Source organism: Phacochoerus africanus, chromosome 1, assembly GCF_016906955.1.
Source record: "Phacochoerus africanus isolate WHEZ1 chromosome 1, ROS_Pafr_v1, whole genome shotgun sequence".
Lineage (NCBI taxonomy): Eukaryota > Metazoa > Chordata > Mammalia > Artiodactyla > Suidae > Phacochoerus > Phacochoerus africanus.
In genome coordinates this window covers 239,320,505-239,347,581 of record NC_062544.1, presented here as the reverse complement: position 1 = coordinate 239,347,581, position 27,077 = coordinate 239,320,505, and the positions used below count along the sequence as shown (strand labels likewise).

Sequence of the window (27,077 nt, the reverse complement as noted above, 5' to 3'; positions counted from 1 at the left end):
ATGAAACCCACTCCTTAAGAATATTGACAGCTTGTAGTTCTGGGAGGACTAAATATTACCTTACAGAAAATGAAGAGAAAATGAACTGTATTGATTTGAGTTAGGGTTCTTTTTTTTCTTTTCTTTCTTTCGTTTCTTTCTTTCTTTTTCTTTTTTTTTTTAAGGACTTTTTAAGACCTGTGGCATATGGAAGTTCTCCCGCTAGGGGTTGAAATGGGAGCTGCAGCTGCCCGCCTACACCACAGCCACAGCAATGTGGGAACTGAGCCGCGTCTGTTACCAATGGCACAGCTCACAGCAACGCCAGATCCTTAACCCATTGGGTGAGGCCAGGGATCCAACCCAAATCCTCACAGACACTCTGTTGGGTTCTTAACCTGCTGAGCCACAACAGAAACTCCAAATTATGGGTTTTTAAATGACACTGTTTCATTTTGTAAACTGTAGGTAGAGGGCAGACAAAAAATAGAAATTATGAAGACTTATTTTGTTTATGCTATAATGTTGTAATTCAGATTTTACTGTCTTTGGAGGTAATTCCTAAATAATAATTCACTTCTAGGATTTTATTCCTGTGGATATTCTAATATTCACAGGTAAGAGTTAGTAATTTTTTTGCATAGTGAAGAAATGTATTGGGTTAATTTATTTCCATTTATTTGTAGTTACTGCTGAGAGTACAGGTGCATTCTCTATTTAGGTACAGTGTGGCAATTCAAGTAATTGTGAAGCACCAGTTAAGTGTACTGCAATACACAGCCAACTCATGAGTAGGTGTCTTCTGAACAGAATTGATAATGGCTGCTTGGCAAATCATTTCTGCTGCTTATGGTGAAATGTGGATTCTACTTGGTATAAACCAAAGACAGTGCCCCCCCACATGTATCAAAAAGCAAAACAGAGGTTAGGAAAGCATTCCTAACTCTTTCAGCAAACATTAACTAAATACTAGTTGTATTCAGGATGCTATACAATGCTTTAGAAAAAAATTGAAACGTTTAAAACCTGATCGAGGAGTTCCTGTCGTGGCTCAGTGGTTAACAAATCCAATTAAGAACCATGAGGTTGTGGATTCGATCCCTGGCCTTGCTCAGTGGGTTAAGGATCCAGCGTTGCAGTGAGCTGTGGTATAGGTTGCAGACTCGCCTCGGATCGGCGTTGCTGTGGCTCTGGCGTAGGCTGGCAGCTACAGCTCTGATTCAACCCCTAGCCTGGGAACCTCCATATGCCGCGGGAGCGGCCCAAGAAATGGCAAAAAGACAAAAAAAAAAAACAAAAAACCAAAAAACCACCAAAAAAAACCTAGTAGCTATGGTGTTATTTAATATTTCAGTGAGAAACTTTAAGAAAATGCTATATATTTGCATAGAGCTTTATCCTTTATGTAATGCTTATATATACTATCTCACTTTGGCTCTTAAAACAATTCTACGAGAAAGGGAAATTATGAATTTTTGTTCTTTTTTTTGTTGAGAGAAAAGGCTTTTTTGATGAGGGAAAAGGCTTAGGAAGGTTAGAAAAGAGACCCAGTTAGTAGAAAGTCTGGGACTTAAACTCATGGCTGTTGAAGCCCTGAGCTCTTTCTAAAGTTGATTGCCTATATGTCGTGTAGTTATCAAATAACTTTAACAGACAGCTAGAGAGAGCCCAGTTAAAAATATGCTAATCCTGTACTCTATCGTAAACTGTTTTGAAAGATGTAATATTCAAAGGTGTGCTTTGTTAAGGTATGTGTGTATTATCCATGGCATTTACAAGACCCTAAGGGTATGCATAAGTTGTGTACCACATTGTCTTTTTTGCATCCACAAAAAGGGACAGTTCATAATTGATGTGCTCGGATGTGATACAGAGCATTATATACTATAACTTTGTATCTCTCTGATTAGCGTAATGTGTTCTCATACCTCTTTGCTAAAAATCACTTAAATAGGTTAGTTTTGATCTTATGATATTATGGTTACAGTATCATCTAGGTATATCTAGTTAATCTAGATAATTTAATATATGGTGTGTATTTAAATAAATGTATATAACTATATGTTAAACAATATAAATATATAAGTAATACAGTTATACTATATGTACCTATGTCATATGAAAATAAAATTATAATTTATTTTAATTTACTTATTTACAGTTAGGGCACAACAGTAATATTTAGTTAGAACATTTAGGAGTTCCCTGGTTAAGGACTCAGCATTGTCACTGCTGTGACTTGGGTTTAATCCCTGGGCCAGGAACTTTCATGTGCTATGAGTGTGGCCAAAAAACAAATATGTAAACAGTTACAGTTTTAATAACTTTATCATCTCAGTAATTGTTTTGTTTTTATTCAGTGATGTTGGAGAAATAAGAAGCTTGCTTTTAAAATAGCTTCCTTGTAGTTATTGTCTCTCTTTAAAGAATCTAGTCACTGTTTTGAAGTATAAAAATGACACATAGAAGGATGAATTCATGTCGTATAAGTATGCAATTGAATACCAAACATTCTTGAGTTTATTTTGTAGATTCCACTTAGATATAACCACTGACATGAAAATAAATGCTGTCTTTTTTATTGAATAAGTTATCGCTGATGGTTGGAATTTAGATTAAAAAAATAAGCACATTATGCATTTCTTTGCCAAACTATGATCTCCATTGGTAGAATACCTTTTGAAAGAATTGCCCAAATGTTGCAAAATATTGTCACCTCATTTATAATAATTATTCCTTTACTTTCCAAAATGATAGTTTCAAGAAAAGAAATATTGGTGGAATTGGTGGTATTGCTTACTTCATTTTTAAGTTAGGTGGAAATTTGTAGTAGAAACAGATTATTATGTGTTTGGTGTTGTGCTGTTTTCATCCCATTCTTTCCTTGAGGCAAAGGATATAAACTCTTTCAGTTTCCACATTAGTGCTTTGGTTGGAGGGGTTGGGGTTGGGGAAAAAAACCTGATGCATTTTTTTCTGCATTAAAAGTGCTAGAAGTTACCTTGTATGTATAGAAAGGAACAATGTGTTGGGGATTTTTTATTTTGAGGAAGCATGAAGAGGAAAAGGGTATAGAGCACTCTCTAAAGTTAACTTCTCATTAGTAGAGGAGATATTCTTTCATTTTGTAACAAAGGTTATGCATTGCATAATGCATTGCAGCATTAAACGTATGATAAAGTTTGAACAGTTTTTTTTTTTTTTAATGTTTACAGAAAAATTCCTGAGTTTTTTCTTATCAGAAGAAGGGGCACCATTAGTATGCCCATGCAATCTGATCTACATGGATTATGGATCAAAAATAAGTACATGAAAATTTAAAGCATCTGTTCCATTTGTACTATAGTTAATTTTAGCAGTTTACAGAACAGCATTCTGTGATCTCTGTCTCCTTTGCCTACTGCACAGTGCTAAGATATTGTAGTTGTCATATTTTTTTGTTCTGTCAAGCCAAGAGGACTTGATTTAACGCCTTCTTTAGTTGGCCAAGATCCTGGTTAAACACAGATTGTTCAGAGGATTACTTTGATAAGGAAGTCTCACAAAGCTGCTGTTGTGGATCTAATCCTGATACACCATTTCATTATTATTATTATTATTTTTAAAGCTGGTGAATGAGGTGTTTCCCCCCTTAGCATTCGAATATGCATTGTGTTAAAATACTGTAACTTCAAGATTTCACAGTTAACAAATTTTGCTCTTATGGACTGTAAGGTGTCATGTTTATTTCCAATGTGTCATCATACTATTTGTTGTTAAAATGTTTTGATAGTTTGGGATTGATATTTAATTTGCATAGTAGAGTTCTTTTGTGGCTCAGTGGATTAGGGATCTGGCCTTGTCAGTGCAGCAACATGGGTTGCTGCTGTGATGCGAGTTTGATCCCTGGCCTGAGAACTTCCACTTGCAGCGAGTATGGCTAAAAAAAACTCCCCAAAACTAAACAAAACAAATAATAACAACAGTAAATTGCATGGTCATTGAATTCCATCCATATCTACTGTACAAGTGAATCTGTAACAAAGCTCTCTTATTTCCCTTTCTTTGTTTTTCTTTTCTTTTTCTTTTAGCTGTGCGTGCATGCGGAAGTTCTCCAGCCAGGGTTCAAACCTGAGCCACAGCAGTGACAACACTGAGTTCTTAACCACTAGGCCAGCAGGGAACTCCCCTATTTCCATTTCTGACAAATATCACACAAAATATTTAGGAACAAAGTAAGGAGTTTTGGTGTGGTAGTAATTTGTAACAGGTGTGCTAACAGTAGTAGCACATAAGTTCAGACAAAGCTTTGGTGCTGATATCTCATAACCTGGGCATTAAGAAATAACCAGAAGTAATGGCACAAATTAAATCATGAAACCACAACTCCACAAGGGCAATTTGCCACTCTGACTCATTGTTACACAGTTTGCTCACAACTAGTTAGTTGGCCATTTTTGAGTTTTAAGTAATTGATCAGAAGCTTGTGCCTGGGTGTATTGTATACAAGGGCAGGGTGACCTGTCATTTTTTTTAATTTAGTGAATTTTATTGTATTTTATAGTTGTACAGCCATTATCACAACCTAATTTTACAACATTTCCATCCCAAACTCCCAGCCCATTCCTCCCCACCACAACTTGTCTCCTTTGGTAACCATGAGTTTTTCAAAGTCTGTGAGTCATTTTCTTTTCTGCAAATAAATTCATTGTATCCTTTTTTTAGATTCCACATATAAGCATATGATGTTTGTATCTCACTGTCTGTCTAACTTCACTTAGCATGATAATTTCTAGATCCATCCGTGTTGCTTCAAATGCCATTATTTCATTCCTTTTTATGGCTGAGAATATTGTATATACATACGTTGTGTATATGTACCACATCTTCTTTATCCACTCCTCTGGTGATGCACATTTAGGTTGCTTCCATGTCTTGGCTATTGTTTATAGTGCTGCAGTGAGCATTGGGGTACATGCATCTTTTCGAGTCATGGCTTTCACTGGATAGATGCCCAAGAGTGGGATTGCTGGATGATATTGTAATTCAATTTTTATTTTTTTGAGGGGTCTCCATACTGTTTCCCATAGTGGTTGCAGCAATTTACAATCCCACCAGCAGTATAAGAGGGATCCCTTTCCTCCACACCCTCTCCAGTGTTTATTGTTTGTAGACTTTTTGATGACAGCGTTCTGGCTGGTGGAGGGTGGTACCTTATAGTAGTTTTTATTTGCATTTCTCTAATAATCAGTGACATTGAACATCGTTTCATGTGTTTTTTAGCCATCTATATGTCTTCTTTGGAGAATTGTCTGTTTAGATGTTCTGCCCATTTTTTGATGGGGTTGTTTGTTTTTTTTTTTTGGTATTGAGCTGCAGGTGAGTATATGTATTTTGGAGATTAATCCCTTGTTAGTCACTTCATTTGTAAATATTTTCTGCCCGTTCTGTGGGTTGTCTTTTTGTTTTGTTTAGGGTTTCCTTTGCTGTGCAAAAACTTTTAAGTTTAATTAGCTCCCGTTTATTTTTGTTGTTTGTTGTCTTTTTAGGACCACACCCGAAGCATCTGGAGGTTCCCAAGCTAGGGGTCCAATTGGAGCTGTAACTGCAGCTTACACCACAGCCACAGCAATGCCAGATCCAAGGTGCGTCTTCGTCTTCGGACTGCACCACAGCTCATAGCAATGCCGGATCCTTAAACAGCTGAGCAAGGCCAGGGATTGAACGTGTGTCCTCATGGATGCTAGTCAGGGCCTGATGGTAATTCTGGAACCTGTAGTTTTAGAACCCAGGAATACAGAGGCTGACTGTACTATTACAGATCGGGGTTCTTGGTCTTCCTTAATGAATAGAAATTACTAAGAGGCCAGACAAGAAATTCAGGCAAGGCTTTATTTGGGGGCTCTGCTGCAGCAGAGGGAGCAAGAACAAATAACTCCCTTTGCTCGCTCCTGTGGGAAAGGGGCAAGCTGGTTTCCAGGAGTTGGGCCAGAGCGATAGCTCATGTGGTTTCGCCCACCCCATTGTTGATGTTATATGCAGGGCGCATGTGCACAGTATCCCCATTTTTGCTCATGGTATCCTGATTTTCCTCTTGGCTCTTCAAAAGCGGCAGTTGGGTTTTTTGGTGTTATTTGTGTCTTATTGTCCATAATTTACCCCATCTTGTTCCCATAATATGGGCATGGACATAGTTATTTTTAGTCCCTTTGAGTTTCTTAGCATTTTATTGAAGAGATGTTTGTCCAGGTACAAGCACTGTAGCAAAGGGCCCCAGGTCCCAACTTGTCTCACTACTAAGCCATTTTATATAAGGGATTTGAACATCCTTGGATTTTAGTATCTGCAGGGGGTCCTGGAATCATTCCCCAATGGATACCAAGAGACGGATGACTATACTACTGCTAGCAGTCAGAGGTTTAAACAATATCCTATGCAGTAGAAATAACATGTGTAAGGTGTTTACATAGCAGGTATTGGACTTCTATTGATTTCCTCCAGTACAGCATTTGTCTTTTTATTTTAATCAAATAATAATGTGTCTTAGACCCTGACCACTTTAAGACACAAAAATAATTTTTAAAAACATTGGTAATTTGGGTTTTCTCTGTAGTTTCTCTGTACTCTGCATTTAACTTAGATGATTGTATGTATTCTAGGTCCTAAGTGGTCTTTTCAAACTATAAATGTCTTTGATTTTTAAAATGATTACAGAAAGGATTAGATTTTAAGAATTTTGAAAACTAGTGAGGTTAACTTACTTGATAGAGTGAGAAGCTTCATAACTAAAACAGTTTGTTTCCAACCTAGAAAACAAGTATTGTCAATTTGTGGAATTAAAGAGGCAAGGCAAGCTGTTAGCCCCTTAACAACTTTAAGGTGAGGCTTGGGCTCTTCCTAGTGATACACTCCCTTCATTGAAATGGTAAATGAGGGCTTGACACAATAGCTTCCTCTTAAAGCCCTGAATTAAAGAGTCTTTAAACTCTTTCTTTTTTTTTTTAATTTAAAAATTTTTATTTATTTATTTATTTATGTATTTTTCCCTTTTTCTAGGGTCGCTCCTGTGGCATATGGAGGTTCCCAGGCTAGGGGTCCAGTCGGAGCTGTAGCCGCTGGCCTAGGCCAGAGCCACAGCAACGCCAGATCCGAGCTTCTCTGTGACCTACACCACAGCTCACGGCAACACCAGATCCTTAACCCACTGAGCCAGGCCAGGGATCGAACCCCCAACCTCATGGTTCCTATTTGGATTCGTTAACCACTGTACCAAAGACGGGAGCTCCTAAACTCTTTCTGATGCAGTTACTTTTTGTGACATTTTTATTGAACTGTAATTTATGAATCATAAAGTATATCCGTTTAAAGTGTACAGTCCAGAAGTTCCCATTGTGGCTTAGGGGAAACGAACCCAACTAGTAACCCTGAGGATGCGGGTTTGATCCCTGGCCTTGCTCAGTGGGTTAATGATCTGGAATTGCTATGAGCTATGGTGTAGATTGGAGATTTGGCTGGGATCCCAAGTTGCTGTGGCTGTGGTGTAGGCTGGCAGTTGCAGCTCCAATTTGACCACCTAGCCTAGGAACTTCCATATGCTGCACGTGCAGCCCTACCAAAAAAAAGTGTACAGTCCAGTGTTTTTAGTATATTCCCAGAATTAAGCAGTTATCACCACGATCTAAGCTGAGAATATTTTCATTACCACCACCCCTCCAAGAAATGCCATACCCATTAGCAGTCAATCTTATTCCTGTCAGCCCAGGCCCTAATGATCTACCCTCTATACATTTGCTTATTTTGGACATTTCATGTGAATGAAATTATGCAATACGTGGCTTTTGTGTCTAGTTTCTTTCACAGAGCCTAATTTTCAAGGTTCATGCGTGTGTTACATGCTGTCAACACTTGATTTCTTTTTATTGCTTAGTGTTCCAGTGATGAATACACATTTATTCATCAGGTGATGGACATTTGGATTGTGTTTACTTTTTGACTGTTATGAATAATATAGTACTGTTATAATATTCATTTACAAGCTTTTGTTGTTGATTTTTTTGCTTTATGGGGTCGCTCCTGCAGCATATGGAGGGTTCTCAGGCTAGGGGTCAAATTGGAGGATCCGAGCTGAGTCTGCAACCTACACCACAGCTCACGGCAATGCCAGATCCTTAACCCATTGAGCAAGGCCAGGGATTAAACCTGCAACCTCATAGTTCCTGGTCAGATTCGTTTTTGCTGTGCCATGATGGGAACTCCTATTGTTGCCTTTTTTAATGTGGTAAAACATACATTACATAAAATTTATCATTTTAATGTGTATGGTTCAGTGACATTAAGTACTTCCCTGACGTTGTGCCATCATCACCACTATTTCCAGATTTTTTCATCATCCCACAGACTCTGTACCTAATAAATGATAGCTCCCCATTACCCCTTACCTCCAGCCCCTCATAACCTCTGTTCTATATTCTGTTTCTATGAATTTACCTATTTTAGGTACTTCATATAAATGGAATCATATACTCTGCGCTTTTGTGACTTTTTTTTTTCCACTTTGCATTTGCCTTCAGAGTTCATTTGTGTTGTAGCATGTGTCAGAATTTCCTTCCTTTTTAAGGCTGATTAACATTCCATTTTGTGTGTGTGTGTGTGTACCATGTTTTGTTTATCCATTCATACATCAATGAATATTTGGGTTGTTTCTACTTTTTGGCTGATAAGAATAATGCTCCTGTGAACATGGTTGTAAAACTATCTGTTTGAGTCCTTGCTTTCAGTTCTTTTGAGCATATACCCTGAAATGGAATTGCTAGATTATATAGTAATTCTGTGTGTAACTTTTTAAGAAATTGACAAACATGGAGTTCCCATCTCGCCTCAGAGGTGATGAACCTGACTAGTATCCATGAGGATGCAGTTTTGATCCCTCGTCTCAGTGGGTTAAGGATCTGGTGTTGCGTGAGCTGTGTCATAGGTCGCAGACACAGCTCGGATACCGCATTGCTGTGGCTGTGGTTTGGGCCAGCAGCTGCAGCTCTGATATGACCCCTAGCCTGGGAACTTCGATGTGCTACACTTGCAGACCTAAAAAGCCAAAAAAAAAAAAAAAAGGTTTGCCAAACTTTTCCACAGTTGGCTGCACCATTTTGCATTTCCACTAGCCATGCATAGGAATTCTGATTTCTCCATAGAAATTCTTTCCCCTTGCTTTTTTTTTTTTTTTTAAAGCTTTCGTTTGCTATTGTGTGTGTGTGTGTGTGTGTGTGTGTGTGTGTGTGTGTGTGTTTATGTGTGTGTGTAGAATTTATTCCCAGGCCATAAGTTTTGTTTCTTCAGTTTTTTCTGGAATATATTTTTATTCTGAGAAACGCTCTTCTGGTTTAGGAACAATCTGCTCTTTTTCAGTAAGGATCATCATTGTGGTGGGGAGAGCTCATGTATGGGTTGGTCACACCATGAGCTTTGTAAGTCCCATGCTAAATCTTGGGGGCTTTGTTCACCTGGATGTACTCAGTGACCAGAGAATCTACAGCTAAGCCCTTAAGTTCAGTTTACTCTTGAATTTTTGAGCACGTGCAATAAAAATTTTGTCATTTTGAGGGCTGCACCCACGGCATATGGAGATTCCCAGGCTAGGGGTCTAATCAGAGCTGTTGCTGCCAGCCTACGCCACAGCCACAGCCACACCAGATCCAAGCTGCATCTGCACCCTACACCACAGCTCATGGCAATGCTAGATCTTTAACCCACTGAGCGAGGCCAGGAATCGAACCTGCAACCTCATGGTTCCTATTCGGATTCATTTCCGCTGAGCCACGACGGGAACTCCACATATGTAAACTTTTAGAAATAAAAGTTTGTTGTCAATATGGATTGCATTTGTTTATTTTTTTTATACTTTCAGTTTTCAGTATGGGGAACTAAAATAAATAAATAATAAATCAAAAAATACATACGTCAAGGAGTTCCCATCATGGTGTAGTGGAAACGAGTCCTACTAGGAACCATGAGGGTGCGGGTTTAATCCCTGGCCTCGCTCTTGGTTAAGGATCCGATGTTGCCACAAGCTGTGGTATAGATCACAGACATGGCTCAGATGTTGTGTTGCTATGGCTGTGGTGTAGGCTGGCATCTGTAGCTTCGATTAGACCCCCTAGCCTGGGAACCTCCATATGCTACAGGTGCAGCCCTGAAAAAACATATATGTGTGTGTGTGTATATATAAATACATATATATATATATATATAAAATATATGCCCCATTGTTTTCTTCTTACTGGTTGTTTTCTTCTTACTGAGTATGTGAGGTATTGTTTCTTTAGTAGCACCTTAATACTCTAAGCTAAGACATATGTTTGAGGTGAGAATTATTATCTTTTTTTTTTCTCCTTGCAATTTTTTTTCATTTTCGAGAATACAGATAATAATACCCCCTCTAAGGACAAAAAAAAAAAAAAAAAAAGGACAAATTAAAATTCCCCTGGAGTTCCCATGCAGCACAGTGGAAACAAATCAGATTAGGAACCATGAGGTTCGGGTTCAATCCCTGGCCTCACTCAGTGGGTTAGGGATCCATCGTTGCTGTGGGCTGTGGTGTAGGTTGCAGATGCTGCTCGGATCTGGCATTGTTGTGGCTGTGGCTTAGGCCGGCAGCTGTAGCTCCAATTAAACCCCTAGCTGGGAACCCCTAGCCCATATCCAGTATGGGTTATACTTGTTGATACAGACTCTAAACCTTATTTATTCATTTATTTATTTTCAATTTTGGCCATACCCACAGCATGCAGAAGTTCCCAGACCAGGGCTTGAACCCAGGCCATAGCAGTGGCAATGCCAGATCCTTTACCTTCTGTGCCACCAGGAAACTCCTAAAAATCTTATTTTTTAAGAATATTGAATGACTCAAATGTGTATTTTTGAAAATTATAAATAAATGAATCCTGCAAGGTGTAAAATTATGAATTCAATATAATCCACTTTTTGTGTGCATATATGTCTCTCTACACACATACTTACACACATACATATATATATGATGAACTGAAAAGTTACTTACACAATGTTACCAGTGGTTATGTCATGTTAATAGAATTGTGGTTGGTTTTTAAATTTTTTTGTACATTGGCCAAATTCTCTAATATGATTTTCTAAATGGGATAATATCCTTAAAATAAAGTAATACAAAGGTAGTTTATTGAATTTTTGTTTGACTGTTTTATAAGAGAAGGCCACAATAGAAAATACAGGTGCCATATAGACCAGTTATCTGCATTAGAAAAAGCCATTTTATAGTCATACACTCCCCTCCAAGCCTTACTCCTTCACTGACAAATACTAGTCACAAGGGGTGCTTAATCCTATGAAAATGAACAGAAATCTTGCCAAGATAGTGAAGAAAGTAGAAAATTTATCCTCAGAAGCATTTTCACATTTTAAAAAGAGGTAGTATTTTAATACATTTATTTGCTTGGTTTAACCTAAAAATAAATTTACTATTGATTCCTTAATTATTTTGAAATTCTATGTAAAGAAGTCCCATAGTAATTAATATATTATCCTAAATTTTTTATTAATAATAATACCATTGGAGTTCCCATTGTGGCTCAGTAGGTTATGAACCCCGCTAGTATCCTTGAGGATGCGGGTTCATTCCTTGGCCTTGCTCAGTGGGTTAAGGATCCAGTGTTGCTGTGAGCTGTGTTGGAGGTTGCAAACACTGCTTGGATCTGGCATTGCTGTGGCTGTGGTGTAGGCCAGCAGCTGCAGCTCCAGTTGGACCTCTAGCCTGGGAACTTCCATATGCCATGGGTGTGGCCTTAAAAAAAAATACCATTAACTTTATAATAGTGAAATATATTTATGAGAATCTTACGGTGCCTTACATATTTTAAATTTATTTAAATAGGAAAGGAGTTCTCTTGTGTCACACTGGGTTAAGGGTCTGGTGTCACTGTTGTGGCTCAGATCACTGCTGTGTCTTGGGTTTGATCCCTGCTCCAGGAATTTCTGCATGCCATGGTTGCAACCAAATTAAAAAAAAAAAATGTAAATACAAGAAAATGCACCAGTTTTCAGGGTACAATTTGATGAGTTTTACCCAATGTATACTGTCATGTAGCCAACACTGCACCTTCACTACCTGAAAAAGTTCCCTGTACTACTTTGTAGTCAGTCCCTTTCTCCTACCCCTGGCTCTGGGAACCACTAATCTGTTTCTGTCCCTATAGTTCAGACTTTTCTAAAATTTTAGTTAAATTGAACTATTCAGTGTATACTAGCCTTCTGTCCTAGCTTTCTTCACTAAAAATACAATGTTTTTGAGATCTGTCCATGTTGTTACATATAGTTTTTGCCTTTAAAATTTTGTGTAGTGTTGCATTTTATACTACAGTTTGTTCTGAATATTCATATATATGTGTTTGTGTGAATGTACATTTTTGTTCTTGAATGGCTGGGTTGCATGGAAATAATTATATTTAACTTTATGGGAAACTGCGAAATCCCATGTTCTGTTCCATCTTGCATGCCTACCAACTATGTACGAAAGTTGCAGTTTCTACCTATGACACTTTTTGCTATTAATCTTTTGGTTTTTCTGGTGGGAATTGTAGTGCTGTCTATGGGTTTTGTTTTACTTTCCAAATGACTAATGATTTTGAGCATTTCATGTCTTTTCATATGCAACTCATGTATTTCTTCTGTTCTTTCTTCCTGTCTTTCTTTCTTCTTCCCTCCCTCCCTTCCTTCTTTCCTCCCTCACCCCTGTGGCATGTGGAGGATCCCAGGTCATTGTCATGCCACAGCAATGACAATGCCAGATCCTTAACCCACTGAGCTACCATGGAACTCCCTTAAATATTTACTTTTGTGAAGTGTCTGTTCAAATCTCTTGCTCATTTTTTGTTAATCAGGCTTTTTTCTTTTTTTCTTATTAAGTTGCAAGCATTTGTTTTTTGTTTGTTTTTGTTTTTTCTTGACACAAGTCCTTTTATTCAGATGTAATTTTTTTTTTTTCTCAATCTGTGGCTTGTCCCTTCCTTGTTTTTCTTTTCAAGAGACGCTTCTGGTTTTAATGAAATCTAATTCATCAGTTTCTCCTTTTATGGATGATGCTTTTGTTAGCATATCTAAGAACTCTTTTGTAACCAAAGTTACAAAGATTTTCTCCTATGTTTTTCCTTCCAAAAAAAGATATTTTAGAGATTTGCTCTTGCTTTCAGATCTAAGACCTGCACTGTGCCTGCCTCTGGTCAGTGCTGTCTCAGTCTTCCTCTTTGATTCTTTACTTCCATATCTGCCTGTTCTGATTTTGCACACCTTCTGACCAGACTATGTCCGTTGCCTTTTCTGGGGACTTCTGTGCCAGTCCTATCCCATCTCTTCCTAGAGGTCAAAATACATTGGAAATCACCTTTGATTTTGTTATGATAAGAAAAAGTCATTCACGTCAGCTGTTGTTCAGTAATAATAACGGTAGTGGTAGTACTTACGGCCTCTGTTTATTGAAGAATCGTGTGCCAACTATTGCACTAAATACTTTGTATATAGGAATTTGTTTAAGTGTTACCTAAGCCTAAGGTAAGCACTGTGTTTCTGTATATGTCACTTGCTTAAGATCATATATATGGCTGTTGAGTTGGGCCAGGATTGGAGTTCAGATCTGACTCTAAAGCCTGGAATAATGAACTTTTATGGTGTATTGAATGTATTTTTTTGTCTTTTTGCTATTTCTTTGGGCCACTCCCTCGGCATATGGAGGTTCCCAGGCTAGGGGTCAAATCGGAGCTGTAGCCACTGGCCTACGCCAGAGCCACAGCAACGCGGGATCCGAGCCGCGTCTGCAGCCTACACCACAGCTCACAGCAACGCCGGATCGTTAACCCACTGAGCAAGGGCAGGGACCGAACCCGCAACCTCATGGTTCCTAGTCGGATTCGTTAACCACTGCGCCACTACGGGAACTCCTGAATTTTTTTAATTATGATAGAGTACACACATAATACTTATGTTAACTGTTTCAGTATACAGTTAAGTAGTGTTAACTATATTCCTATTGTTAAGCAGCCAATCTCCAGAACTCTTCTCATCTTGTAAAACTGAAACGCTATACTATTTGTCTTTTGTAACTAACTTATTTCATTTAACATAATGTCCTCAAGATCATCTGTATTGTAGTATGGGTCAGAATATCCTTCTTTGCTTTTTTAACTCCAGTGCTTCATTTCATTTATTTATTTATTTAAAAAATTTGTGCATTATGGTTTATTACAGGATATTGAATATAGTTCCCTATGCTATAGCATAGGGCCTGTTGTTTGTTCATTCTATATATAATAGTTTGCATCTGCTAGTCCCAAACTACCAAATCAACCCTTCCTCACCCCCCTCTTCCCCTAGCAACCACAAGTCTGTTCTCTATATCTGTGAGTCTGCTTCTGTTTCATAGATAAGTTCATTTGTGTCATGTTTTAGATTCTGCATGTAAGTGATATCATATGGTATTTATCTTTCTCTTTCTGACTTACTTCATTTAGTATGGTTATCTCTTGGTCCTTCCAAGTAGCTGCAAATGGTATTATATCATTCTTTTTTATGGCAGTGTAGTATTCCATTGTATATATATACCACAACTTCTTTATTCATTCATCTGTTGATGGACATTTAGGTTGTTTCCATGTCTTGGCTCTTGTAAAGCTGCTATTAACAGAGGGGTGCCTGTATCTTTTTGAATTACATCTTTGTCTGGATATATGCCCAGGAGTGGGACTCTGGATCATATGGCAACTCTGATTTTTGTTCTTTGAGGAACCATCATATTGTTTTCCATACTGACTGCCCTGTTTACATTCCTACTAACAGTGAAGGAAGGTGCACATTTCTCCATACCCCCTTCAGCATTTGTTATTTGTTTTAATGATGGCCATTCTGACTAGTATGAGATGGTACCTCTGAGACAGGCTGGGACCTGGGACTCTTTGCTGCAGTGGCGAAGAGCAACAAAATACAAAGAAACCATAAAGGACTAAAAATAACTATGTGCGTGGACAGTTGAGCAAAATCATAGGAAAAACTAAAAAGACTGGCTGCCACTTCTGAAGTACCAAGAGCAAAAGAAGGGTGTGGGGAGCAGAAGCAGGGTACTGTGCACTATGCATGCCACTCCCTATGGCCCCCCCTCAGCCCAAGCAAACAAGCAAGGGAAGCTGTTTGGTTTAGTCACCCCCCCCCCAACCTCACAACACTGCAACAGGGGCCCCAACAAAGCCTTGCCTGAATTTCTTTCCTAGCCTCTTAACAATTTCTATTGGTTAGGGAAGGCCAAGAACCCAGGTCTGTAACACCACACACTCATTGTAGTTTTGATTGCATTTCTCTAGTAATTAGCAATGTTGAGCATCTTTTCATGTGCCTCTTGGCCATCTGTATGTTTTTGAAGAATTATCTAGGTCTTCTGCCCATTTTTTTTTTTTGATATATACACACAGATTCTTTTTCTCACATTATCTGTTATCATGTTCCTTTACAAGTGATTGGATATATTTCTCTGTACTATATAATAGGATCTCATTATTTATCCACTCCAAATGCAGTAATTTGCATCTTACTAACCCCAAACTCCCAGTCCATCCCACTCCCTCCCCTTTAGCAACCACAGTCTGTTCTCCTTGTCCATGAGTTTGTTTCTTTTCTGTAGATAGGTTCATTTGTGCCATGTATTAGATTCCAGATATAAGTGATATCGTCATGGTATTTGTCTTGCTCTTTCTGATTTACTTAGTAGGAGAGTCTCTAGTTCCAACCATGTTGCTGCCTTTGGCATTATTTTGTTCTTTTTTATGGCTGAGAAGTATTCCATTGTGTCTATATACCACATCTTTTTTTTTTTGTCTTTTTGTCTTTTTGCCTTTTTCTAGGGCTGCTCCCACAGCATATGGAGATTCCCAGGCTAGGGATCTAATCGGAGCTGTAGCCACCGATATACGCCAGAGCCACAGCAACATGGGATCTAATCCACATCTATGACCTACACCACAGCTCACGGCAATGCTGGATCCTTAACCCACTGAGCGAGGCCAGAGATCGAACCTGTAACCTCATGGTTCCTAGTTAGGTTTGTTAACCACTGAGCCACGACAGGAACTCCTCCTATACCACATCTTCTTAATCTGTTCATCTGTTGATGGGCATTTGGGTTGTTCCATGTCTTGGGCTATTGTGAATAGTGCTGAATTGAACATAGGGGTGCACGTGTTTTTTTCAGTGAAAGTTTTGTCCGGATATATGCCCAGGAATGGGATTGCTGGATCATACAGTAGTTCTATGTTTAGTTTTCTGAGGAACTTCCATACTGTTTTCCTTAGTGGTTGTACCAATATACATTCCCAGCAACAGTGTAGGAGGGTACCCTCTTCTCCATATGCTCTCCGGCATTTGTTTTTTTTAGACTTATTAATGATAGCCATTCTTATTGGTGTGAGGTGGTACCTTGTTGTAGTTTTGATTTGCATTTCTCTAATAATTAGTGATGTTGAGCATTTTTTTCATGTGCCTGTTGGCCATCATATGTCTTCTTTGGATAAATGTCTATTCAGGTCTTCTGCCCATTTTTCAATTGGGTTGTTTGTTTTTGTGCCCTCGAGTTGTACGAGTTGTTTGTATATTTTGGAGAGTTAGCCCTTGTCGGTTGCATCCTTTGCAACTATTTTCTCCCATTCCATAGGTTGTCTTTTTTTTTTTTTTATGGTTTCCTTTGCTGTGCAAAAGCTTATAAATTTGATTAGGTCCCATTGGTTCATTTTTGTTTTTTTTCCTATTGCCTTGGGAGACTAACCTAAGAAAACATTTGTATGGTTGATATCAGAGAATGTTTCAACTGTGTTCTCTTCTACGCGTTTTATGGTGTCTTGTTTTGTGTTTAAGTCTTGAAGCCATTTTGAATTTATTTTTGTGCGTGGTGTGAGAGTGTGTTCTAGTTTTATGGATGTACCTGCAGCATATGGAAGTTCCCAGGCTAGGGGTCAAATTGGAGCTGCTGCTGCTGGGCATAGCAACACTGGATCCAGGCCATGTCTGCAACCTACACCACACATTATGGCAACACTGGATCCTTAACCCACTGAGGGAAGCCAGAGATCAAACACACATCCTCATGGATACTAGTCAGGTTCGTTACCCCTGAGCCACAACAAGAAACTTTTAAACTTGAATAAACTTATTTTTTTTTTGTTTGCTTTTTAGGGCCGAATCCAAGGCATATGAAAGTTCCCAGGCTAGGGGTCAAATTGGAGCTATAGCTGCCGGCCTTTGTCATAGCCACAGCAATGCCGGATCCAAGCCTCATCTGTAACCTACACCATAGCTCTCGGTAACACTGGATCCTTAACCCACTGAGCAAGGTCAGGGATTGAACCCGCATCCTCATGGATCCTAGTTGGGATGGTTAACCACTGAGCCATGAAGGGAACTCCCTAAACTTGATTTAACTTTTAAATATGATTCAATGTGTGGCTTATTTTGAAAATAATTACAAAATTTCAAATTGAAATTTTAAATCCTAGAAGCATTTAGAAATGAATGTTTAATTTGGTAGTGTTTGAAAATTCATGTCCCCTCACCTCCTTAACTTGCTTTGTGTAAATGCTTCCATATGCCAGAAGTTACTCACTATTTGGTTGAGGAAGAAAAATTGAATTCAGTTGCTAGCTTAAGTATAAACATTAAGCTAATTTCATATAAATTTAGTCACATTGTTTGCCTTGCTGTAATTCTAAAGCAACTTTGGTTACAATGCTTAGGTGAGGTGATTTTGCCACAAATCATCACGTGTGGGGAATTTCTCTTAGGTTTTATTTAGGTTTTGAAAATATGTCATTGATAGATCATTTACAGTAAGCTATAGTACTATACAAACATATGTTAAAATTTCAAGGTCACAAAGTTAGAGTTAGGAAGAGATGCATTTCTGCTTCTTTCCAATCCCTAGACTTTAGATTTGCTTTGTCTTAAACCTTCTGTGCAAAGAAGACAATTGTTTTTCATACTTGTTAAGATAAATGGACAAGGCCTTCAGTTTTCTATTTTAAGGCCTGTCTGTCCAGTACATTTTTAACTACCTTTAGTTTGTAAGGGTAGTTAGACGCCACCATCATCAAAGATGACTTAAAAAATCACAACCCACTCAGTCATATTCCACTGGACATGCGTTTTGCTTTTGCTTTTGCACATTAGGTATTGCTTGTTTAATAATAAAAACAAACTTGATTTTGGAGAAGGAAAATTCTATCTGGGAGCTAAATGCCACAGAGTTCCTATCTCTTGAGAGGAAATTGACTCTTTTATGAATTATTTAACTTCACTATTTTCAGCTTTTTTATTACTTTTACAAGCACATTTGTAGTGTTGTAAGTCTGATAACTGAACCTTTGGATACCTTGTTCAGAGGTAACATTACTTTTTTAATTATTTAGTTGTGCGAAGTGCCTTTGACCACTTAAGTTGGTGCATTTTTCTGGTTTCTTGTTTATGATTGTGCTCCTGGAAACTACATTTGTGGTTCCCTGGGGGCAGCATAAAGGTACTGTAGCAGCTGTGTCAACAGAGATGTACTTGTTATCATTTTAAAAGTACATTGAGGCTTGGGCATTTTGCCCCAGAGTACTGACTTTGTTATCTGGAATAGTAAGGAATTTGGCAAAGTTACTTCAAAAAGAAACCAAAGATTTTGCACTGAAAAATAGAAAAATTCTAGTTCTTCATTACTTGATGAAAATAATTTTATGTCATTAAATGGTGTTTTCAGTTCATTTACATGTTTAAACATTTAAAAGAATGGTAGGATCCAGCATTGCCACAGATGCTGCTTAGGTTATAGCTGTGGCTTGGATCTGATCCATGGCCCAGGAACTCCATATGCCACCAGGCAACCAAATAAATAAATATGTAAAGAATGGTACTTATTCTTCAAAGAGTCCATTAAATTTTCTTTGTTTACTGATTACAAAAAAACCTTCAAACTCTTAATAGATTATCTTGTACATTTTGCCCAAATAGAATAGATAAACTCCAGTCTTTTTTAATACAGGCTTTAATTAACTGTTTCTCAGCAATAGACTTGAAGTCTCTTTCTTTTGGTCCAGCACTTTGGTAACCATATAGCAAAAGAACAAAATGTTTCCTGAGTGATTGCTGGTTAGATTGTTACATGTATTAGTTTGTAGTGGTTTTGTTAAGAAATCTTTCAAAGTTGATCACTGCTTTTCTGTTGACTATGATCCCAAGTGATTACATTTTCACTTAATTCTTTTCCCTTAAGGGGGCAGCACTTCAGATTTATACATTTAAACTAATATTCTTAGAATCCTATCAATAGAGGAGATTTGCATTATCTTATTGAGAGAATATGTAATAGGAGTAATTTATTTTCCTCAAGATCTACAAAGTGTGACAAAATCCTGGTTTCCTGATCCAAGTGAGACACTCTGCCTTTTAGCCTATTTAAAGAATTTTAGAAATTGGCTAAGTTAGGGATTTTTATTTGTACAGATTTCTTATGTATTGTGTATTAAAATTATAAACAGTGACTGGAACCACAGCTTTTATGAATTCTGAAGGAATTAGCTATTTTATGTAATTATTTCCTGGCTAAACTTGTGAGAGTTTTAAAAAAAATTATTATTTTAACCATATAAAAGTGAAAGTAAGATTTAATTTCTACTCTTCTCCTTAAACATAGCAGACTAAACATAACTGATTTACTTGATGATATATTATTTTGCTTTAATAAACACTGTGATGCCATTAGTTTTGTTTTTGTTGTTCCTGTAACATTTATTGAACATTTATCATAAGCCAGGCACTGTTCTAGGCATGATGTATGTGTGGTTTTGTACTAGTATTCTTGGCCTAGTATTATGGTTTCTCCTCCTTGCCACTATCTAGCATAATGTTAAGAGCATAAATTCTGGAACCAGAATGTTACAATCTGAATCCTGGTTTTACTGCTTACTAGATGTGTGACTGTAAGCTATACAACCCCCTCTTTGCCTCAGTTTTTGTGTCTGTAACCTGGAGCCAGTGGTATAACCTACTTCATAGGGTTATTGTGAGAATTAAACAAACAAACAAAAAAACCACATGTGAAATGTTTGGAATGGTGCCTGGGATAAAGGTACTGTGAAAGTATGTCATTAACTACTACTATGAATATTATTATTACTATGACTTCTCAATGCTCTTTGCCCTGTTTCATGTTTTTAAATTTCTTTAATCTTAGAAAACATATAGCTAAGCTTGCTAGAACTAAGTGTAAGGTAAGAGTAAATTAACTATGAAACCCAAGATTCCCTTCAAGAAAACAAAATGCAGTATGTGCTTTGGCATTTTGTTTTTGCTGCTGGGAACCTTTTTTTCTTAGACGTTTACCTTAAATAGGCCATAGTTATATATGATTATTGAGGGAGAAAAAATAAAATTTATCTTTAATAAATAGGACTTATTTTTCAGGGAAAAGGATCTTGAAGAAGCTCTGGATGCGGGAGGTTGTGATCTTGAAACTTTGAGAAATATAATTCAAGGGAGACCACTGCCTGCTGATTTGAGGGCTAAAGTTTGGAAGGTAACTGGAAACTAAAACAAGTAAAATGTAATCACTTAAGAATAATATTTTAGAATTTTTATTTTTAGCTGTCTTCATTGCAGAGGACTTTATAATTTTACGAGCTTAACACATTTTGAAAATTTATCAAACAGAGCAGCTTCCTAAAATGTGTGTTTCTGTAGTGTTCGGTATGTTTAATAATTTAGGTTTTGAAAGGCAGTGTTTTCTTTTGTAGCCGTTAGAAATAACATTTATGAAGATTGTTTAATGAAATGGAAAAATGCAACCAATGAGTAAAATAGAATTATTATATAATTATATTTCAGATATGGAATGATCTCAGCCATATTTTTAAAAAAATGTGGGGGGAGTTCCTGTCATGGTGCAGTGGTTAACAAATCCAGCTAGGAACCATGAGGTTGTGGGTTCAATCCCTGGCCTTGCTCAGTGGGTTAAGGATCTGGCGTTGCCGTGAACTGTGATGTAGGTCGCAGACGTGGCTCGGATCCTGTTGCTGTGGCTCTGGCGTAGGCTGGTGGCTACAGCTCCAATTAGACCCCAAGTCTGGGAACCTCCATATGCCGAGGGAGCGGCCCTAGAAAAGGCAAAAAGACATAAATAAATAAATAAATAAATAAGGGGAGAGGGAGCAGGTTTCTGGGTGTTGGAGTTACAGGAGATTTTTCCTTTGCTTTATTTTTCTCTCTAGCTGTTCTCTACATGTGTATTATCATTTTATTTTGTTTTAAATTAAGATTTTGTTATGATTTAAAAAAGTGAAATCATTCCCTTTGTTAAAACACGTATAAGCAAAGGATAAGATAAAAATCATTGTTATCTACCACTTATAGGTAAAACACATAATAGTGTTTTGGGGAGTTTCTGTCCTGGCCCAGTGGAAACAAATCCGGCTAGTATCCGTGAGGATGTGGGTTCCATCCCTGGCCTCACTCAGTGGGTTAAGGATCCGGTATTGCCGTGAGCTGTGATATAGACCACAGAGACAAGGCTAGGATCTGGCATTGCTGTGGCTGTGGCATAGGCCGGAGGCTACAGCTCCGATTCGACCCCTATCCCGGGAACTTCCATATGTCATGGGTGTGGCCCTGAAAACAAAAAAAAGTTTTGGTGTACATCTTACTACTTTTTTTCTCCTCTGTGCATATATATGTAAAAGAAGTGGAATTACAATGGCACATGCATTTTGAATATTTTATTACAGAAATTTAAAACATACAAAGGTAGAGAGACTTGTTTCGTGAACCTGCCACATACCTGTCACTTAGCTTTAGCTGTTATCAATATTTGGCCAGTCTTGTTTGATTAGGGATAAGGATTTCTTATCCTTTCCTCCCATCCACCCACTGGTTTATATTAAAGCAAATCTTTATTAGCACACTAAAATATTTCAGTATGAAAATTTAAAGATAAAGACTTAAAATAACCATAACATCATTAAATTGAAAAAAATAATAATTGCTTAAACTGTGTCCTCACATGTTTAAGGGACAGGGGAGCTTTTTGGGGTCTCTTTTAATTTTTTTCCTTTTTTTTTTTTTTAGGGCTGCATCTGCAGCATATGGGGAAGTTCCCAGGCTAGGGTTTGAATCGGAGCTGCAGCTGCCTCCTACACCACAGCAATTGCAACATGATACCCAAGCCTCATCTGGGACCTATGCTGCACCTTATAGCAATGCTGGACACTTAACCCATTGAACAAGGCCAGGGATCAAACCCACATCCTTACAGACTCTATGTTGGGTTCTTAACCTGCTAAGCCACAATGGGAAGTCTGTGGGGGAAGTCTCTTCTTCCCCACCCCCCACTTTTTTTAGGGCCACACGCATGGCATATGGAGGTTCCCAGGCTGCGGGTTGAATCAGAGTTACAGCTGCCGACCTACGCCATAGCCACAGCAACTCGGGATCCGAGCTGCATATCTGCGACCTACACCACAGCTCAGGACAATGCCAGCTCCTTAACCCAGTGAGCGAGGCCAGGGATTGAACTGGCAACCTCATGGTTCCTAGTCAGATTCATTTCTGCTGCTCCACGATGGGATCTCCTGTGAGGTCTCTTTTATAAGAAGGCTAATCCCGCTCTTGAATGCTTCACCCTCATGACCTAATTACTTCCCAAAGGTCCCAGCTCCAAATACCATCACATCAGGGATTAGGTTTCAGCATATATGAATTTGGGGGAGGGGACACAAACTTTCACTCTATAGCGTTGATGACATTTGCTTGAATTAAATTTACATATATAGTTATGTAAATATTTTGTGTAATTCATTTTATTAACTGGATCAACATAAAGTAGTAAAATTTGATGTAGATACATTCATTACTTTGTAATCTTTGAAGTTGGCATTATTATTCCTAAATTCAGGCAGCCATTATTATAGCATATTTTCCAAGAATGAGAAATAACATATGAAGCTAGTTGCTTTTTAAAAATCTTTCTTCCAGATTGCTCTAAATGTTGCAGGAAAAGGCGATAGTTTGGCATCTTGGGATGGTATTTTAGACCTGGCAGAACAGAACACTATTCACAAAGATTGTCAGGAGTTTATTGGTAAGTTTAACATTTGCCTTCAAACAGAAAAGTTTTGCAAATAATAATTTTTGGATGGAGGAGTTGCTTTTTAGTAGAATAATTATCTTGTTAAAATTTGGGATATGCTGAATTTGTAAAGGGCTAATAATTTTAGAACTTCTCTTTTGAAGTTCTTATGAAATACTGTTTAGCATTTTAAGAAAGAGTCCAGTTTTTAATGTTTCTTTTTCATTATATGTTTAATTCTTCAGGTACCCTTACAGTTTTGTGGCAGTTTTTAAATTATTTTTTGTATAATTGAAGACCTGTGTGATTGTATACAGTCCTCAGAATAAGGGGGCTGTGTTCCAAAAGTCTGTCTTTAAGTCATAAGTCATGTTACAGAAAAACTATTGTAAATCATGGGTGAATAGGTTTCCAGTCATCCCATGAGGTTTTTTGAAGATTAAGTTAATTTGGTTTATATTTCTCTTTGTAAAAATCCATCTATAGTCCGTTGATGTCTTTTTGTTCCTACGTGTGTCATATTTTATTGTTATTAATTAAATAGGCTTTTGTGTGCTAACTTCAACAGAAATATTATTGTCGATGTGGGCAAAGGAAAGGGAATTTGGTGGTGGAGAATGAATCACTTTCCCTCTTCTTGATAAAGCTATAGTGGCAGATGCCCATCATGGCAGATGATAATCTGTTGTTTGGAAAACACTTTTGCTTTCCAGAAATGTGGGTTATGCCTACTTTTTCTGCTTCAGATTATTCATTCTTATGTTTAACCTGTATATAGGTCAAGTATTATTAAGTTAGTAAATAATAAATAGCTAGTAAATATGAATAAGTATAAGAAAAAATGTGCCTTATTTATTTTTTTTAACTTAAAAAAATTTTTGTGTGTGTGTGCAGCAGCTTGATGTGGGATCTCATTTCCCAGACCAGGAATTGAACCCCAGGTTGAGGTGGTGAAAGCACCAAATTCTAACCACTAGACCACGAGGGAACTCCCCAAAAATGTGCTTTTGTGTAGTTCTCTTTTGCCCTTGACATGCTCTAAATGCATTAAGATTGTATTATATGTTTATAAACAAGTACTTTGTCCAATAACTGGGCATCTGATGAGCCCTTGGTAACTTTATTTTGACACTTATCTTCTAGACCAGCTTTCAGTGCCGGAAGAGAAGGCAGCAGAATTACTTTTGGATATTGAATCTGTAATTACCTTTTATTGTAAATCACGTAACATTAAATATAGCACGTCCCTTAGCTGGATACATCTACTCAAACCGTTGGTGCATCTTCAACTGCCACGCAGCGATTTATACAACTGCTTTTATGCTATCATGAATAAGTACATTCCCAGGTAATATGATTTAGTTATTATAGTTTTAAAAATGAATCAGAGTTTAGTTTGTTTTGAACTAAAATTGTTAGATTTACTTTGGTGGTAAAGTAAAAAGTTCATATAATTTTTAAGGTTGTTCGAATCATAATTGTTATTTGACTTTATTTTTGTGGTTATAAACATTTTTTAAAGAATTCTTTAGTTAAGAATTTATGCTTCTGTAGTTTTTATATGTAGAGTAACTCATACTTTTTGGTGGTATCCCTGTTTTGATTTCTTTACCTGTAAAGTAAGAATAACATTACAGTGTCTAAGTAAAAAGCAAAATTTCTGGAGTGCGGGTACCTTAAGTGAGGTGTTGGGGTTACAGTTTGGCATGTAGTCCTAGAAGTACAGGTGTTGAACAAGTAATTAGAAGTGTGCTGAGTGTTAGGAAAGTGAAGTATAAAGTGCTATGGAAATGTGTAATGGGGTCAACCTAACTTGCCCTGGAGGTCAGGGAGGTCTTTGGGCAAGTGACACTTAAGTTGAGTCTAGACTGATGTGTAGGTTGTCGTGGGAGTGGAGTGGAAAGAGGGTGAGGAGTGGGGAGGTAGTAGCAGGGGCAGCATTCTTGAGGTCAGAAAGAATTCTTGTAGTTCTCAGTGCTATGGACCTGGTGGTCAGGATTTTAGAGCGAAAAGGAACTTTTGACATAATCTAGACCAGTGGTTTGACTGCATAGTGAATCCTGGATACACATTGAAATCATTGAAAGAGTTCTTAAAAATCCTGATGCCTGGTTATGCACCTGACTAATTAAATCTCTGAGGAAAACAACCATGCATCAGTGTTTGTTTAGGTTTTCCTTCTTGGTCGATTGCACTGTAGAGTCAAAGAAAGAGAACTACTCTTCTGGAGCTTGATAGTTAAATGACTACCATTTTTTTCCCCTGATTTTCTATGTGATAACATCCAATTCTAGGTATAGGTGCTTTATGTATTTTCTCCTTTAAAGTGATCACTTTAAGGTAGGTATCTCTGATTTAAAACTATAGAAACTGAGGCAAAGAAAGAAAGATATTAAATGACTTTTTCTAGATTACACTTCTGGTGTATGATTGAGTCAGGATTTGAACCTCAGTTTGGTTGGACACCTGTTCTTTTTTTTTTTTTTTTTGCCATTTCTTGGGCCGCTCCCGCGGCATATGGAGGTTCCCAGGCTAGGGGTAGAATTGGAGCTGTAGCCGCCGGCCTACACCACAGCCACAGCAACGCCAGATCCGAGCCGCGTCTGCAACCTACACCACAGCTCACGGCAACGCCGGATCCTTAACCCACTGAACAAGGCCAGGGATTGAACCCACAACCTCATGGTTCCTAGTCGGATTTGTTAACCACTGAGCCACAACAGGAACTCCTGGACACGTGTTCTTTAATAAGGTTTACTACCCTAGTTGCTTATCAAAATCAGCTGAACTTTTTTTTTTCTTTTTCCTTTATAGTTTAAGATATTTAGTTCTGGTTGTGACTCAGCAGTAACGAACCCAACTGGTATCCACAGACGTGCCTCAGAACCTGTTTGCTGTGGCTGTGGCATAGGCCAGCAGTTACAGCTCCAATTTGACCCCTAGCCTGGGAACTTCCATATGCTGCAGGTGCAGCCCTAAAAAGCAAAAAAAAAAAAAAAAAAAAAAAGATGTCATTCTTGTATTATAACATTCATCCTTTTAGTATGTACAACTCAGTGGTTTTTAGTATAGTCACAGAGTTGTGCAGCCATAGCCACAATCATTTTTAGACTGTTTCTGTCACCCCAAAAAGAAATCCTATAGTTATTAGCAGTTAACTCTCCATTTCCCCCCCACACTGTCCACCCTAGGCAACCACTAGTCTTTCTTTCTCTGTAGATTTGCCTATTCTGGACATTTCATGTAAATGGAATCATAGGAGTTCTTATTGTAGCTGAGCAGGTTAAGAACTTGCTGTTGCCTCTGTGAGGGGCTGGGTTAGATCTCTGGCCTTGCGCAATGGGTTAAGGATCCTGGCATTTCCACAAGCTGTGGCATGGGTCACAGATGTGGCTTGGATCCGGTGTTGCCGTGGTTGTCATATAAGCCGCAGCTGTAGCACCAATTTGACCCCTAGCCGGAGAACTTCCATATGCTACAGAGGTGGCCATAAAAAGAAAAAAAAAAAAATGGAATCATATAGTATGTGGTCTTTTGTGACTTCCTTCTTAGCATTATGGTTTAAAGATCCATCTATATTGCAGCATATGTCATTACTCTCTTTTTATTGTTGAGTAGTATTTCCTTGTGTGCACATACTGCATTTTATTTACTCATGCAACAGTGATGGACATTAGAATTGTTTTCACTTTTTTGCTATTATGAATAATGCTGCTATAAACGTTTCTATACAAGTTTTTGTGTGAACATGTGTTTGATTTTTTGGGGGTATGTACCTAGGAGTGGAATTGCTGGATTCTATGGTAACTGTGTTTTACTTTTTGAAGGATTGTCAGACTTTTCCACAATAACTGCACCATTTTACATGCCCACCAGCCATGAATGAAAATCCTAGTTTCTATACTTGTCAACATTTGTTTGTTTTTTTTGTTTGTTTTTTTTTTTTATAGCCAGACTGAGT

At 37.9% G+C, this 27,077-nt stretch overlaps 1 protein-coding gene across 2 annotated transcripts in view; it reads left to right on the top strand.

Moving 5' to 3' along the window:
* TBC1D23 (TBC1 domain family member 23) overlaps positions 1–27,077 on the top strand; it is a 66,281-nt gene that overhangs the window by 3,381 nt on the left and 35,823 nt on the right. For both annotated transcript variants that reach the window (XM_047793769.1, XM_047793759.1), the window contains exons 2-4: positions 20,461–20,572; positions 23,023–23,128; positions 24,260–24,464. In XM_047793769.1, the coding sequence (XP_047649725.1) occupies positions 20,461–20,572; positions 23,023–23,128; positions 24,260–24,464 (423 nt within the window). The remainder of the gene's footprint in view (positions 1–20,460; positions 20,573–23,022; positions 23,129–24,259; positions 24,465–27,077) is intronic.